Source organism: Myotis davidii, unplaced genomic scaffold, assembly GCF_000327345.1.
Source record: "Myotis davidii unplaced genomic scaffold, ASM32734v1 scaffold753, whole genome shotgun sequence".
Classification (NCBI taxonomy): domain Eukaryota; kingdom Metazoa; phylum Chordata; class Mammalia; order Chiroptera; family Vespertilionidae; genus Myotis; species Myotis davidii.
In genome coordinates, this window is record NW_006286231.1 from 1,459,317 (window position 1) to 1,476,115 (window position 16,799).

General features: G+C 38.8%; 1 protein-coding gene across 1 annotated transcript in view; it reads right to left on the reverse strand.

Moving 5' to 3' along the window:
* Nucleotides 1-783: 783 nt before the first annotated feature.
* NEB (nebulin) overlaps nt 784-16,799 on the reverse strand; it is a 198,617-nt gene continuing 182,601 nt past the window's right edge. The window contains 15 exon segments of the mRNA XM_015559803.1: nt 784-1,572; nt 3,798-3,904; nt 4,414-4,566; nt 5,415-5,507; nt 5,810-5,993; nt 6,086-6,193; nt 7,001-7,093; nt 7,414-7,506; nt 7,798-7,890; nt 9,380-9,472; nt 10,060-10,152; nt 11,122-11,214; nt 13,288-13,380; nt 14,348-14,440; nt 14,926-15,018. Coding sequence (XP_015415289.1) covers nt 1,399-1,572; nt 3,798-3,904; nt 4,414-4,566; nt 5,415-5,507; nt 5,810-5,993; nt 6,086-6,193; nt 7,001-7,093; nt 7,414-7,506; nt 7,798-7,890; nt 9,380-9,472; nt 10,060-10,152; nt 11,122-11,214; nt 13,288-13,380; nt 14,348-14,440; nt 14,926-15,018 — 1,656 coding nt within the window. The 3' untranslated portion in view covers nt 784-1,398.

Below are 16,799 nucleotides of genomic sequence, written 5' to 3' on the forward strand. Positions count from 1 at the left end.
GTGCTGTGTATGTGCTCCATGTGAGTGACATAGGTGCTTATGTAGGTGGGTTCCGACTTATGGCGAAAATCGCTTTATGTGGCACCATAGGAACCGCACTCCAATGTAACCCGAGGACCTACTGGATTCTGCCTCATGAGGGCAGCAATATTACTACAGCTCTAAAGTAATATGGACAGATCTTTTCTTTTTAAGAAAGGATACTCTGCTAACTTGAGCATTAAGCCATCATTGGCTGGCACTCCACCTTTTGCCCATTTAATGCCTTTGTCGCCTAAAGCCAGCCCACTGGATTCAGAAGAAAAAGATCCTCAAGGTTAGGATTGGATCCAACACTGTTTCTAAAACTTTATAAGCTGAGCTATAAAGGAAGCTTGTGGAACACAAGTATGGATAGAGGTTTGATAAAAATCTATGCTTGTGCATTTTTAACAGTACATTTTTTAAGTTTAATTTTTTTAGTGAAATGTTTGTTTTATTGAAATGTTTATTTGTAGATCATCATAAAACTATTAAAGATAAATAATGCTGCCCTAGCCGGTTTTGCTCGTGAATAGAGCGTTGGCCTGTGGACTGAAGGGCCCTGGGTTCGATTCCAGTCAAGTGCAAGTACCTCAGTTGCAGGCTCCCGGCCCTTGTCAGGGGCTTGTGGGAGGCAACCAATTGATGTGTCTCTCTCACATCAGTGTTTCTCTCCGTTTCTCCCTCTCCCTTCCACTCGCTCTAAAAATCAATAGAGAAAATATCATTGGGTGAGGATTGAAAAATAATACATAAATCTCATTCCATCAGTGGCATTTATTGCAGAATTATATATTTTATTAGTTGCTAGCTTATACCAGTTTATATTGACTAACAGCTTATAACTTCAGAACTGGATTAGAAATAAAAGCATCAGCATTCAGTAAGCACAGAAAAGGTGGACATCTCTGCTATTTTCCCTTTAACGTTTATATGTTCACGTTTTAGAAAAAAAATAATGTTAAACATTTTCATAATGGAGAAATGGGTTGATACAGCAATAATATAACATTGCAGAAACTTTTAAAATGTCTATTCTGAAATTAAACTTGATTTTAAAACCCAAAAGAAAGTTTGATAGTGGCAATTTAAAAAATGATGAACATACGGATTTCGTGTTGTCCTTTGTCTTATGTGCAAGTCCAGAAGATAATGAGGAAGTAAACCAGTAATAACTGGACAGATTAGTCATGCTAACTTTTTTACTGGAGAATTGTTTAGGTTCATATATGAACAAATTGAAAGATGGTACAACCATAAATCATATGGACACAGAAAAATCATTGGGTGGCTTGAGAACTTGGCAATAGTGGAGAGTCTGAAATCCTGACTGCAGGATTTGTAGGTCCTGTAGGCAGGCATGATGCTTTGAAATGCCTAAATAGCTTCAACATAGTTGGCTGGGAGCATGCCGGTCCTGCCGGTCCTCTGCACAGTGCCATACATCCAACCTTCATCTATAGCTTGAACATTTACTATAGCATCTCCATCCTTGAAGGACACCTCATCAGCATCAGCAGCCATGTAGTCGTACATGGCGCGGAAGATTTTCTATTTGTGAGGATGGAAAGAAAAGGGGTGAAATATGTTAGATTTGCAACAATTAACCCAAACTCTCAATTTTAAGGTCTCCTAAGACTTACTCCATAAACTTAAGTTGCCCAAAAGAGAATGTACAACCACCAACAATGAAGTAAAAAAGACAACTCACAAAATAGGAGAAAATATTTGCAAACCATATATCTGATAAGGGATTACTATTCAAAATATCTAAAGAACTATAGTTCAATACTCCCCTCCCCCCCCCCCACACACACACAAAAGGTGGGGGCAAAGGATCTGAATTCTAAAGAAGTATACATAGAACCAATAAGCTCATGAAAAGATGCACAACATCACGAGTCACCAGGGAATTGCAAATCAAAATAAGAATGAAATATCACCTCTCACACACCAAAATGGTGATGAGCAAAAAGACAGAAAGTAACAGGTGTTGGGGAAGATGTGGAGAAATGGGAACCTTCCTAAACTGCTGATGGGAATGTAAAATGTGCAGCCATTTTGGAAAACAGTTATGGGTGTTCTTCCCATGTTAAACAGAGTTCCCATATAATCCAGCAATTCTGCTCCTAGGGGTAGACCCAAGAGCAATAAAAACGTATGTCCATCCAATAACTTGTATACACTTATTCACAGCAGCATTATTCATAACAACCAAAAAAAATGAAAACAACTCATGCATGCCCACCAAGATGAATGCATTTTTTAAAAAGTGGTATTTCCATACAGTGGAATATTATTTGGCAATAAAAAGGAATGAAGTACTGATATAACATGGATGAACTTCAAAACATTAAGTAAAAGAAGCCAGTCACAAAGACCACTATTGTGTGATTTCATTTATATGAAATGTCAATATGTACATAGAGGCAAGTAGATATGACAGAGAGTACATTAGTGGATGCCTCACATTGGATAGAAGATGGAGGGAAAGACCCAGGATGGGGAGTGACTGCTGATGGATACAGGGTTTTAGGGTGATGAAAATGTTCTAAAATTGCATTGTGGTCATGTTGAACAACTCTGTAAATGAACTAAAATTCAATGGAATTGTACATTTCAAATGATGAACTTCATAGTACATTAATCATGTATTAAACATGGATATGTGTCCATGTGAAATATGTGGACTTGTTCATATGTGGACTTTTTTTCCCCCTTTGGAGGAGGTCAAACTTGTGTTTGGAGAAGAATTTGAAAAACCGTAACAATATTGCAGGTATCTCTCACTCTAGGAATTTGGGAGCATACCAGTAGTATGCTGACTTATAATTATTTTATTTTAGGGTCCATTTTTGGACTTTATCTTTTTTAAATTTTTTCCCCATCACCATTTATTCCCCCTATACTGTCTTCCACCTCCACCTTCCACCCTCCACCCTCCCTGGACTTTATCGTTTTCAAAAACCTATCCCCTTGCTAAGTCCATCTTTAATTATGATAGCTTTGTTTTCCTTTAACATGGTTAAGTCCTTTCCTATTGTCATTTTCAAAATTCACTTGGTTATTCTTGCATCTTTACTCTTTCAAATAAATTTTAGGCTTAACATACAACATTTTAAAAATGCTTTTGGGATTTTGATTGCCTTGAATTTATGGATTTATTTTAAGAGATACGACATCCTTACAAGATTCCCTCCTGAAATATAATGGGTCTCAATACTTTTTAGATCTTCATTTACATCTTTTAGTAGATAGTTTTCTTCATACAAATATTCATTTCAATCCTAAATAATTATATGTTTGTGCTAATATGAATAAGATCCAAGGTCTTAAATTGAGAGTTTTGAAGTAGTCTGGTGAATTGTGAACATGATTTGACTTAGCTTTTCAATATATATATTAACAGGAGAGGTCTAAGATATGACATGTTCATATGTGTGATGTGCATATAGATATATATTCTTGAATAATGATACCAAATAGCAAATATCTTAGTTTAAGTTAGTGGGTGGGACCAAAGAGCCCAAACTAATCATTTGCTTTGGTTTTTTTTGTTTTGTTTTAAATCATTGAATAATACTTTATAATTAGTTTTAGTTTTGTAATGAAGGTTTTCTGATACTGCTATTAACCTAAGATGTGTTGTAAAAAAAAAAAAAAGCATCATATAAAGTAGAAAGTGTAGTGCAAAAAAAATCAGAATGTCTATCATTATTTTTGTACATATCAAAAAAGTAAGAATGATTTGAGTAAGTTCTTTTTTATTTACTTACTCCAGCAGTAGATGGGTGAGATGGGATAGAAGATACTGTTGTCTGTTGGGTGGCAACTGAAGATGATCGTTGTTGTGGGAGTTCTGTGGTTTTTGCATGTTTGTAAGCTGAAAGGAAGGAAGAAATAGTTTATAAGAAGAAGATATAGCCAGAGATTATTAAATCTATGTTTAGCTGCTAAACAGTGCTGGCTTTCCCCATAATTTAAAAATAATAATTTCCAAGAAAGGAGAAATGAAACATCTAACTCATGTGCCCCCTCCACAATTCTAGTCTTTTCTCATTAGAAGAAAGAATCCAGCCCTAGCCTGTTGGGCTCAGTGGATAGAGCATCAGACTGCAGACTGAAAGGTCCCGGGTTTGATTCTGGTCAAGGTCTCATGCCCAGGTTGCAGGCTCGCAGCCAATCAATGATTCTCTCTCATCATTGATGTTTCTATCTCTCCCTCTCTGTTCCTATGTCAATTAAAATATTTTTTTTTTAAAAAAAAGAGAAAGAATCCAGATTTATTTATTTATTTATTACTCAAAGCTTCTGTTATAGTAACTGCCAGTGAGCTGGCCAACCTGCTGTCGAAGTCAGCCCTCCCCCCCGCCCCTCCCCGGCCCCATGTACCTGTTGAGGTTGCAGAGAAGAAGATGCCGCCATTGCTGTAGGTGGACAGGTGGTGGTCAGCCCCCTCTGAGTGCTCAGACTTCTCCTCGCCGCCACTGACGCTCAGAGCACTGGCTGATCGCGACTGTTCCCGGCTCCGGCGCTGAGCTTGGGCTGGGGAGGTGAGATGTTGAGGAGGATCAGAGGTGAAACGTTGTTGGCAGGAATCCCCGGCAGTATTTGAATCTCCGTTGCTTTTTGTTTGTTTGTTACCAAGCACGGTCTGAAGTAGCTTTCCATGGATGAAACCCCCAAAGCATTGATGACATATTGTGTTATCCTCACTTTCCAGAGAACAGTTTAATTACCAAAAGGCAGGTGATAGGGAAGTGGCACAGCCAGGCTGGCCTCCCCAGAGTGGCCCTGAGACTGCTCCTTCCCGCCATGCAGCCCATTTTCCTGCCTCACCAAGATGAACACATGGTAATATTCACACTCACACTCCAACTTCACCTCTCCAGAAAGTCCCCCCTAACTTCCAAGTCAGTGTAGATGCCTTTTCTCTGTGTTCCCATGACCTGTGTGCAGACCTTTCAAACTACTGTCAGGGAGTAACCAGTGGTTTACTCACCTCTCTTCATCAGGAAACTCGAGTGTATCCTTTGAGGACGGGCACTACCTGTTATTTGACTTTTTAACATGAAGGCATAAAGGCATGCGTGTGACCTCTTCAATGGAATGACTAATCTTTGACATAAGACAGTTCAGAAAGTTGCTAAAGATCAAATCCATTCTCTTCTCTTTGCCTATGTATTGTTTTCATTATTTCTCTCAGAAAGACTTACACCGAGGCAGTGACTCTTGACTAGACATGAGTTTGGCCCACTTGTCAAGGTGTTTTTATGCTGAATGGGCAAGTCGCGTAACTGAAAACCCTTGAGGAAAGGAACTTCAGAAAGTCATTGACTCTAGCCCACTAAATGGTGACATTTTTGCTGTGATCCTTTTGTGGCATAACGTACCGTTAATCATGTGTAAGCTTCGGGATTGAATGTTGTCTTCTGCTGGGTCATAGTCAAAAACTGAGCCAGGATTAGTACGCCAGACACGTAAACCTGAAAGCGAGATGAAGGGTCAGAGCAGATGTTCTTGGACTCCCTCAAAGACTTAGAGAGCTAGGTACGAACTTAATCATAGGAAGACTGATTTAGCTTAGGCTCTCGTCGTGTCTCCTCCTCAGAGGAGATCAAAGCATAAAGAGAGGGCAGGCTTGCAAGTCATGAAATAATAGAGGCTTTCTTTCACACCTAATGAAACACAAATTGAGGTCTTTTATCCTTTGCCCCCCTATAGATAATTCACTTCTGTTCCTCTACCCCCTTAGCTTCAAGTCGATTTCCCACTGTGGCTCCATCACCTGTAATAGTCTCCTGGTCCTGGTCATTCCGTTTTTGTTCCATTTGCACCACTTTTCTCTGAATCCCTCTGTAGTTAATGTCACTGAAGTCCTGTGTGTTCTTCTTCACTCGTTCAGTGATAGGGTCTGTCACCACCGGTGTGAAGCAACCCTTGTGCTTCTCAAAGTCTTCATGATATTTCACCTGAATGTCATGAATTCGTTTGGTGAAAACATGAGGGTGGACCATTTCCTTTGCCCCGTGTGCCCACCAGTCCTAGAGAGCTCCCGACTCACTGTTGAGATGTGGCGTTGGGTCTCTCTCACTCGTCTCATCTCCGGGGTGTCCAACACATAGGCAGCTTTGCCTTGTATTTGTTTCCGGAAGCTGTCGGAATACAGAACCTGCCGGAGGAGAAAAAACGAATGAGCACAGGTCCATGGTACTGTCCTCACTCTGAAGCCTCAAACCCTCTCCAACAGGTGGGGGTGGAAGGAGCTGGGAGGGAAGCTTGAGTCCGAAAGGACCCAGCAAGACCCATGGATGACATGGAGCAGGTTAGCGTGAGGATGGGTGGGCAGGGCTTGCATCCGGGAGGATCTGTTTTGACTTTGAAAATGTAACTTTCTTTTTCAAAGGAGAAGAGGCACAGTATGATTTTGAAGGGAAAGGGAAGGAAGTGTTCTCTTGAATTTGCTGGGAACTGTAGCACCAGCGTATCAGATGGTATTTGGTGCTAAATGTGCTACTGACATTTGAAAGAACTCTCCTTCAAAACAAGTCCTTGGGGGTTTCTTTGTAGGTTTATGTCAAGATTTTATAAACCCATATGCAAATGCAGAAATCAAAGTCCTCCAGACACGAAAAACCCAAAACATCAAAACCAGAGAAGGCATCCATTTCAGAGTATTACCTGTTTCCTAGGATACCTTAAAAGGAAAGGAAAGCTGAAGACTGGAGGTGTTAGGAAGTCAATTTGTTACAGGTGGTTACGTAAAACTACCTCAGAGGAAAGGAAAAGGGGCAGAAAAAGTTGGCAATTAACTTGTTATGTCTTAGCATGATCATTTGGAATTTAAAAGCACAGTTGTGTTAATTTTAGTGTAAATTTTCAGTGGAATAAGAAAGTGCACATTTTTATGAAGTTAAAATGTTATTGTCCAAGTTGTTGCATTCCTTTTTTTTTTTTTTTTTGTAATCCTAGAAAATACCGAGCTAATGTTTTCTTGGTTGCGCTTAGCTCTCTCCATCTCTGGAGTAACAGGTGTCGGAGTTGCTTTTCTCATGTTTTCTTTGTACAACACCTAGGGGAGCCAAGAGAGTTCCAGACATCAGAGAGCAGAAAACCATTTCTGAAAACCATCAGCTAGCTGGTGTTATGGCTCAATTATATCACACTCGATGAGAAACACCTCAGGAGGATAAAGCCATTAAAATGTTATTGTATGAAGCACAAGGTGACGTTTGGGCGGGAGGGGTTGGTTTGTTGTTTTTAAGCAGGTAAAGAAGAATTTTAATGGATAAACAAAAGTTTGGGGAAAACAGTGAGATAAATTAGTGGTATAACCATCTTTGCCAGGCTGGTTAAAAAGTGTAGCAATTTCTTTTCTCCTCTCTGAAATACCGAGCTAAAGTTTTCTTGATTGCGTTTGACTCTTTCCATCTCAGGAGTAAAGGGTGTCGGGGTCGCTTTGCCCAGGTTGTCTTTGTATAACACCTGTGAGATACAAAGTTGGACCCGAAAGTCACTAGGCGGCAATCTTCAGGCTATTAACTATAATGCAATTTGGGTGAGAAAACCCCATGTTTAATCTACTATTATTAGTGAGGATAGCTCTCAAGAGGAAAGCTTAAAGCCAGTTAATGACCATTCTAAGTGTAGTATGACATTTAGAGAAGGTTCTAGAAAACTGGCATGTGGTTTGCTTTTAACCTGGGATGGAGTTAGGAGCAGGCCAAATGGCAGGGGTTACTTTGCAAAAATAAAAGCACTTTTTCAAGACAATACCGAGCTAATGTTCTCTTGATTGCGTTTGACTCTCTGCATCTCTGGAGTGACAGGGGTTGGGGTGGCTTTCCCCATATTTTCTTTGTACAAGACCTACATGTGTCCAATGGATCCAAAAAGGCAAAAAGAAGAAGAAAAGAATTACAGTCACCAAAAGTTTAAACAGAACAGGTAACTCGTTAGGAGGCTCAGGGTGCCAAACCATGTGGGCAGTGAGGTTAGACGGAAAGGAATATGCTTCCAGGGTAGAACCCTACGCGGACATCCGTGCAGCCAGCATGACAGCCTCAGCGTGCGCCCCCTTCACCCTGCCCTGGTCTGTGAATTCCAGTACCTGACAGGCCATCTAAACAGCACCTTGGGGCTGGGGCTGGAAGGCCACTGGGAAGGGTGAGGCTGCTCCGCAGTGGGGAACCCCACCTTTTTGCAGCACTTAAACTCATACAGACACCTCAGTACAACCGTGGGTCCTTAAACAAGCAAAGGCCCTCTCCCCTCCTTTCTCCTTGCTGTCATTGTGTTGTGCCTCTTGCTTCAGTTTACTACAACATCCAACTTCTCAGCAATGATGTCACTATATGGTAAGTCAATTAAACACATGGTAACACATCCTGACAAATCCTCAACCTCGATGTCTCCCCTCCCCTTGGGGACATGGGTAGTTTTGGAAATGCTGCTCTAGAGGAAGACTTCTGTTAAGGTGGCGGTTCTCAAAGTGGGGTCCCTGGGCAGCAAGGGCAGCAGCATCTGAGAACTTGCTAGAAAGGCACGTTTTCTGGCCCCACACCAGAGACAAGAAACTGTGGGGGCAGGACCCAGCAGTCTGGTTTAACAAACCCTCCAGGTGATTCTGGCGCACGGCTATTGGAGAAGCCTGTAGACTGTGCTCACGTGGAGGCCACAGCGTCCTTCATTACGTGAGCTAGAGTCACCCCGACACAAACCCCAACCCCGGTCATTTATCAACATACGGAATATTGCGGAGCACAGGATTACAGGAAATGGCTTACTAAGTTAGCAGTTAAAGGTCATGAAAAAGACAAATAGAACTAGAATTGGTAAAACAAAAAACAGTTCTAGTGACACTTGCCTTTTTAAGTTAATTAATAACCATTTGCCAAAACCACTACTGAATATTCATTTGTCATTATTTCTGAAGGAGAGGATGGGGATTATATTTCCCAAGGTCTCTTTGTCTAAATCTGACAAGGTAGATGAGAACCTAAAGTCCTAGGCACAAGAACATACAAAAACCCCACAACTCGACTATGCCGCCTCCCCAGTTTCACAAATACAGAAAACAAAGAGACCTTGGGGGTAGTGAATAGAGAGTAAGTTTGGGGAGAGATGAGCAAACCAGTATTTTATTGGAAAATCCCTTACTTCCTGATATTAGAATTTTAAATTGTGGATTAAAGCAATCTTGTTATTAGAGGGTTAAGGCTAAGTTAGCCCTATAGGGCAAAAGGATAAAGGTGACCAAGAAATTCACAAAATGTAAGCTGTCTTTAAAAAGGAGGATTAATGTGCATTATTTTAAATCACTTTTAAGTAGTAGTTTTTTCTCTTCTTGCCAAAGTACCGTGCTAATATTTTCTTGATTGTGTTTGACTCTCTCCATCTCTGGAGTGACAGGTAAAGGGGTTCCCTTGCCCATGTTTTCTTTGTATAACACCTGTGTGATGAGAAAGCATCCAGAAAACAACCGTAAGGAACATTTCGTTTGTTGTGAGATTTTAAGGGTGAGTTCAACTTCCTTGTTACCAAGTTACACAATAGTCTAAGAAGCCAGGAGTTACACACGGACAAGGCGCCACACGCTACTTTAATGGCAGCCATTCTTGGGATCGGAAAACACTCGCTAGGACGCCAAGGACCTCAGCCGCAGTGGGTAAGGCTGTCGGAGTTACCCATGTTATTTTTTCATTTCTATGAGCATAGTACCCCCTAAACAATCACATAGGGATTTAAAATGGTTAAAACTCAGTTTTGTTGTTATCCAAGCAAACGAAAAGGTAAGGTGGTTTTAAAAACATGTATATTTTAAAATACCAAGTGGCAGAGAAATCAGGATTAACTGAAATTTAAGAAATCGAGTTGACAGTAGTATAGAAATGCAAGCGTTGTACGTATGTCCTTTTGCTAAGTGAGGTATATTAGAAGCAAAGGAAGGGAAGTGGGTTTCAAAAAATAATAAATGTTTAGTATCAATTTAATTATGAGGTTAAATGGCATCTTCTTTTCCCTTTCTGTCCCAAATACCGAGCTAATGTTTTCTTGATTGTGTTTGACTCTCTGCATCTCAGGGGTGATGGAGATTGGGATTCCTGTCCCCACGTTTTCTTTGTATAGCACCTGTATGGTAAGAAAGCATCCAGAACAAGAAGAGCAATCAACCACTTGGCCCCTGTGTGGAGCAGCTGGGAGCAAAAGGAAGAAAGTGAGTTAGAGGAAGAGAAATCCCACAAGCTTCTAGATCCAACCTGTGTGAGACATCTTTAAAGCGAGGGAATGCAGGAAAGAGCAGTGAACGCTAGGAAATAGGAAAGGAAAGTTTTATAATTGCTGTTGTTTGAACTAAGCTCTGCAGCGATGAGCGACGGAGAGCAAAGGGAATGATTAGCCCTTCTCAGCTTGTTAAGAGGAGGGAGAAAATTAAAAGGGCAAGAGACTGAAAACTAAGGAAGTTATTCTTGATTTGGAAATGTTATGAACAAAACACATACGGATATTTGGGTTTTATAAACATTGCAAATATGAAGATTCGTACACACACATCTTCTTTTGTTGACTTTCAAAAGAAGTCCAAGTATTTAATTTTTAGCTTGGGTGAACATATTGGGAAAAATTAATCCTTTTAAGGGCAAATGGAGAGTAATGACAAAATGCAAAAACAAACAAACAAAAAACAACAACAACATAAAACAAACACACAAAAAAACACCTTGAAGAAATCTGTACAAATACCAGTAGGGACAGAGGTTAGGATAGGAAATGAGGCCACAGTCTGATTGGTGCAGATAGATGTTTGTAAGCTTCTGTTCAGATCAAAGCGGGATGAATGTGGTGCTTAGACATTGAGAATGTTATGCTTTTAAAAGCTGGACTGTAATACTGAACACTTTTTAAAAAAGTCAAATGAGTACATTAATGTTTAACCAAAAATGGGGAAACGAATTCATAGGAAATGGTAGCATTAAGTTGCGAATAAGACGTGTCAAAGTTTTTATTGGGATAAGTTGATTAGATTTTAAAATATAGCCATTAATATTTTAAACATGTTTTAAACATAGTTAAGGGAATTTTTTTTTTCCTTTTAAATACCGAACTAAAGTTTTCTTGATTGTGTTTGACTCTCTCCATCTCTGGAGTGATGGGAATCGGGATCCCCTTCCCGAGGTTCTCTTTATACAACACCTGCATGACACAAGAAAGCATCCAGAAAACAAGAGCAGTCAGCACAGCCCTTCCCTCTCTGCCTTGCAGGGAACCTAGTATGAGACTGACATCAGACGGGAAAGACAACTTCCCCAAGTTGGCCTGTCTTTTCAAGCACAGATCTGGAGGACAACATGCACCATGGATCCATAGCTCAAGTGCCAGTGTGTTCGATAGTCAGCATTTAGCCTAACTCATATATTCAATGTTTGTTTTCTGTATCAAGAAATAAAGAAAAAGATACAAACGCTAATTTCATAAGAGCACTAAAATGCTTAGTGTACAATAGGAAGATTATCTTTCAATTAGATTGCCAAATATTTATTTTTCCTATACAGAATATCTTACAGAAGAACAGATATTTAAAACCCTAGGTCAAACCTATGCAATACAGTGAAATTGGTCTTTGATAAGTAACTTCCAGTTGTGGAGGTGGTCCAGTCTACAAGTCAAGGTTTTAATAAATACACAGCACTGCTTATTTTCCATGGTGTCATAAAGGTTCTATGCACCACTGGGCACTCTACCTAAATGCAACTTGTGTAATAATTAACACAAAGGGTTACTTAGAAAAGCACCTGTATGATAAGATCCTCAAGATCTTAAACAGATATAAATAATAATATACTTACTCTAATATAGAAGAAAATAATCTTGAAAAATTAATGCAAACCTTTGCAAAAGAAGGAATAATAATAATATGCCCACAAGGAAAACAGTGATGGTAACATTCCAAAAGTAGTATTAGTTGACATTGAAAATTTAAACGAAATCAAAAGATTGTTAGTGAATAGTAATTAAAAACAAAGAAAAACAAAAACAAAACAAAAATACACTGGGACTAATAAGAATGATCACTTTATAAGTTATATAAATGTCTAATCACTATATTGTATACCTGAAACTAATACAGGTATACTGTATGTCAACTATAATGTAAAAGTTAATAAATATTATTTAAAAAAGACAATGGGACCAAAGAAAGTTACTGATCTAATTATGTGAAAGAATCAAACACTGAGAAAATAAACAATTAAAAACCATTTTGGAGCCCCGTCCATATGGCTCAGTAGTTGAGCATCAACCTATGAACCAAGAGGTCACAGTTCAATTCCCTGTCAGGGTATATGCCAGGGTTGTGGGCTCGGCCTCCAATTATTGATCAGGAGGCAACTGATCAATAATTCTTTCTCATAATAGATGTTTCTATCTTTCTCTCTATCTCCCTTCCTCTCTGAAATCAATAAAAACATTAAAAAACCACACACAAAAAAAACGCATTTTGGATCAAACCTTCTCCCATTCCCCTCACTCCCCCGCCCCCTGCCAAATTCAGCTACATTTTCTTAATAACATTTGATTAGATCTGATTCAGATTTTAGATTTGAATCTAAGATCCTTTTATAGAAGTCTCACAGACCATTTGAGGACTCTAGAGGTTTTCAGCAATAATAATAATACAAGAGAAAATAACATTAAATATAAGCTTATGGTCTGATTTGTGTGTTAAAAACAAATCAGAAGGTTTGGATTTCTATTCATGGAATGGCTTGTTTAGAACAAGTATCAAAATGAGATTACTTTGGGTCCTAATACTGAGCCATTTCCTTTCTCGGTACTGCTGCTGCTCCAGACAGGACCTATGTCAAGGTAACCCCTGTTCCAAGCAAGAGCCATTATTTCTACACAGGGCCTCATCCTGTGTCTTTTCTTGTGATGCGAATCCAGACATATTGAATAAAAAGACTTCCAAGTAAATAATAACGACAGTGTTTGGGGGTTTTTTGGACATCAATTACCTTCAAAAGTCCCAGTAATAACATAACAGGGGAAAAGATAAGGAAAGGAACCAATTAAAAGTTTTAAGGGACTAGTATGAAAAGCATAAAATGTTAGAATCAAATGCTGGTTAAAGAAGGATTCAGTTGATGAGATTTAGAAAGAGAATTTGTTAAATTGAGAATTTCAAAGGGACTCATAATAAGTTTGGATTTATAGAAAGTTAATTATTATTTTTTAAATATGGAGTTAAAGGAGCTTTCTGCCAAATACCGAGCTAAAGTTTTCTTGATTGCGTTTGACTCTCTCCATCTCAGGAGTGACAGGTATGGGGGTCCCCTTGTTCAAATTCTCTTTGTACAAAATCTGTGTGCACAAAAGCAACAACCAAATCAGCCTGGACCATCATTTAGGTAGACATAACCTTTGAAATAGTCTCTAAAAAGTACTTTTGTTTGTTTTCATAATTATGTAAAATAGGCCTAAATAACTTTAAGAAATAGAACTATAGGCCACCTTTGGACATTTAGTCAAACAGCACAATGTCTGTCTCTAAGCAGCAGTAATACAGACACAGCTGCCAGGATGCAGGCAGGAGTCCTTACACAGGCCTTCTCTCAAAGACAGAGGACTGGACCTTATCAAATAGCATTCAAGTTAATGGAAATTAATATCTATAATGAGCTGTTGGTAGCTCTAAATTAGGGAACGAGAGATAATAGATAGATTTGGAGAATAAAATAAATATTAAAAGCTAAATAAATAGTAGCTTTCAATGATTCTGAAGTTATGCCAAAGGAAAGTTCAGTTATATCTTGCGTGGTATACAAAATCAGCTAACTCAAAGAAACTTGTATTTCTGAGTTACTAAAAATTGCTGCATTGTCTTTTGAATGAAAATGTTTAAGAATCACATTTTTAAAAGAAAAACTGCAACCACAAAATATACATCAAACAGAGCCAGAATAAATACCACTAAAATTCTAATTAACATTGACCTTTTAAAGGGATGTTAGATTTTACTTTTGACGTGTGCCACACCAGTTAGAAACACCTATTGTTATTCAAGGAGGATCTGAGGAAGGAAGTACTGAGTATTACAGAAGTTTAAGGAAAGTGATCAATACTATGTTTTAGGGAAAAGAGTTAAAATTTCACACCAGAACTAAAGTAAATACTAAATTAGATTTAGATGAAAAACTGAATATTTGGTATCATTATTTTTATATAAATTTAGTAATTTTATAGGCAGAAAAATCAGATGTTTGTAATGTGTTAAAATATTATTTTAAATAAGAGTTAAGGGATTTTATTTTTGTCCCCTAAGAAATACCGAGCTAACGTTCTCTTGATTGCGTTTGACTCTCTCCATCTCTGGAGTGATAGGTGTTGGGGTTCCTGTCCCCAAATTTTCTTTGTACAAAACCTGTGAGATACAAAAAAGTACCCAGAAGACATTCAAAACAAGCATAAGGATTAAGGAAGGGAGAAATTTAAAACAGGATTATGGGAGGGGGGAGTATTTTAGTGAATAATATTTAGTAGGATAGTGCTTTTACTTCACCATTTTAATGATTTCTACAATGCTAATTCTCAGAATAAAGAAGTACAATGGAAAGCACTGAGTTTAAGATATGAGTATAATGAGGAATTGTGTGTTAATTTTACTTACAGAATTTCACATCTAAGTACTCACACTTGTCAGTGGTTAAAGTACCATCAGAAAAGGGAGTCACTTTGTGTGAGTCCCGATGGTTTGGGTCAGGTAATAATACACACACGCACACACACAGACACAAATACACACAGAACCGTTGTTAAGATGTTACTCTTTTAAAAGAGGATGATGGGTTATTCTGGTAATTTTTTTAAATGGGAAATAGAGTTTCTTATTGATATATTTATAAATACCGAGCTAAAGTTCTCTTGATTGCGTTTGACTCTCTCAATCTCTGGAGTGACAGAGGTTGGAATGCCTGTTCCCAAGTTTTCTTTGTACATAACCTGTAGGAGATAATTAGAATACCCAGAAAGGTAAAATGACCGTGAATCCTTTGTATTACAGCTACACGTGTGCTATTTGGTGGAAAGGTATAAAACAGTCTTGCTTTCAAATATGACACCCAAGGAATAAGGGGAAGAAATTCCACAAGTATTTACATTCTATCTTCAAAAGTAGTAATTTTACTACTTTAAAAACTGTGCACTTCATTGCACATTTTGCATAGTCAACACTTAATAGATTCCTAAAATGCACTAAATAGTAGCCATACTTTCAGCAATGAGAAAAATCTCTCCATTTTGTAACATCTTGTATTAGTACCTTTCATATAGCAGGTCCACAAAAAATCTATTTTACTTAATAAATAGGTTGCTTGGTTTACAAATTTCTAATTGCACGATACTGTAATCCTTCAGGGTCACTGAGAATTTTCTGTTTGTTTTGCATTTTCTACTGTTCACTCCTAGCTGGCCCCTAGTCTGTAGGTACCTTTAATGTGAGGAGACTGAAGGCATTTATTTTTTCAGGAAGAGCACCTTCCTGAAAAAAGGTGATTGTCGAATCACGTAAACTGGTGTTTTGCTAGCAGGTAAGTCCCTATTTGTTAGGGTTTATGTCAGAGGACTGGACACTGTCATGAAGAGTGAGGAACATCCTGAACCTCTAGCCACCTTTCCTCTGAATGCTAAGAATTTTCAGCCTAAAGGAATGAATGAACTCTTCTCAAATGGATGGAGGCTACGATGTTCTAGCACCTGGTGTGAGAGCAACATGAAAAATCTAAGGGTCTGTGTCACGGATGAGTTCCTAAAATCACTGACCAACTGGTGTTGATATCTTTGTTTTGCTAGGAAACTTTCAGGGATCTTAAAAGTCCACCATGTTGGTACAGCATTTTGTTTCTTTACCCAGCAAGGCAGTATAACTGACCATGGACAGCAGAACAAAATAAAACCAGAGAAAGGCAGGAATTTGCATGAAAAGTGACAAAGAAACTATGGGCTAGTGTTCTTGGATGAGTGGACACAAAACTCTAAGTGAAGCTGGAACCATCAGGAAGCCAGAGTGTAGGCAGGGAGTGAAAGGGAATGACATCTAAATAATATGAACGCCATGCAAGAGAAAGATCAAGTGTCTTCTAATGGCAACTAAATGAGAGGTCAGCGCTCCAGGCCCCAGAAGAATCTCTACACCTTTTATTGGCCATAAACTATTTCCCAAACTTCACACAGTCTCTTGCTAGTAGCCAGCAATTGTTTGGAATCTGCTTATGGATGAGAAAGTGTAGGAATGTATGTGCACCTGAAATTCCTGGTAGAGAGAAGGCTTAACATATAATATACCCTGTGGGAAGATGACAGCTAGCCCCTTAAACACACTCTGCATTTACAAGGAGAGAGCAGAGGACACAGGGCAAGAAATCTTGAAAGGAGGGGAGAAAGCTGCAGAGACTTCAAAGTCTACCTTGGGTCCTCTGGACAGTGGAGAATGTCCTGATATAGACACACATGCATACACACATATATATGTATGTTATTTCTATGTTTATATGTATATGCTTTTGGTTAACTAACTTGAGATCGTCCAATAACCATAGTGCTACTGTTGGCACATTCACTTTAGAAATTGCAGGTGTGATGATTCATCAAGAAGCCAAGTCCCTCCTGCTCGCTGACCATGTGAAGACAGAGGTTTCTTATCTACTCTTACAAATTGCAGTGCTCCTCTCACCACCGAGGGAGAGTTCACACCATCCCCAAGGCATGGGAAGCCCTTGAGAGAA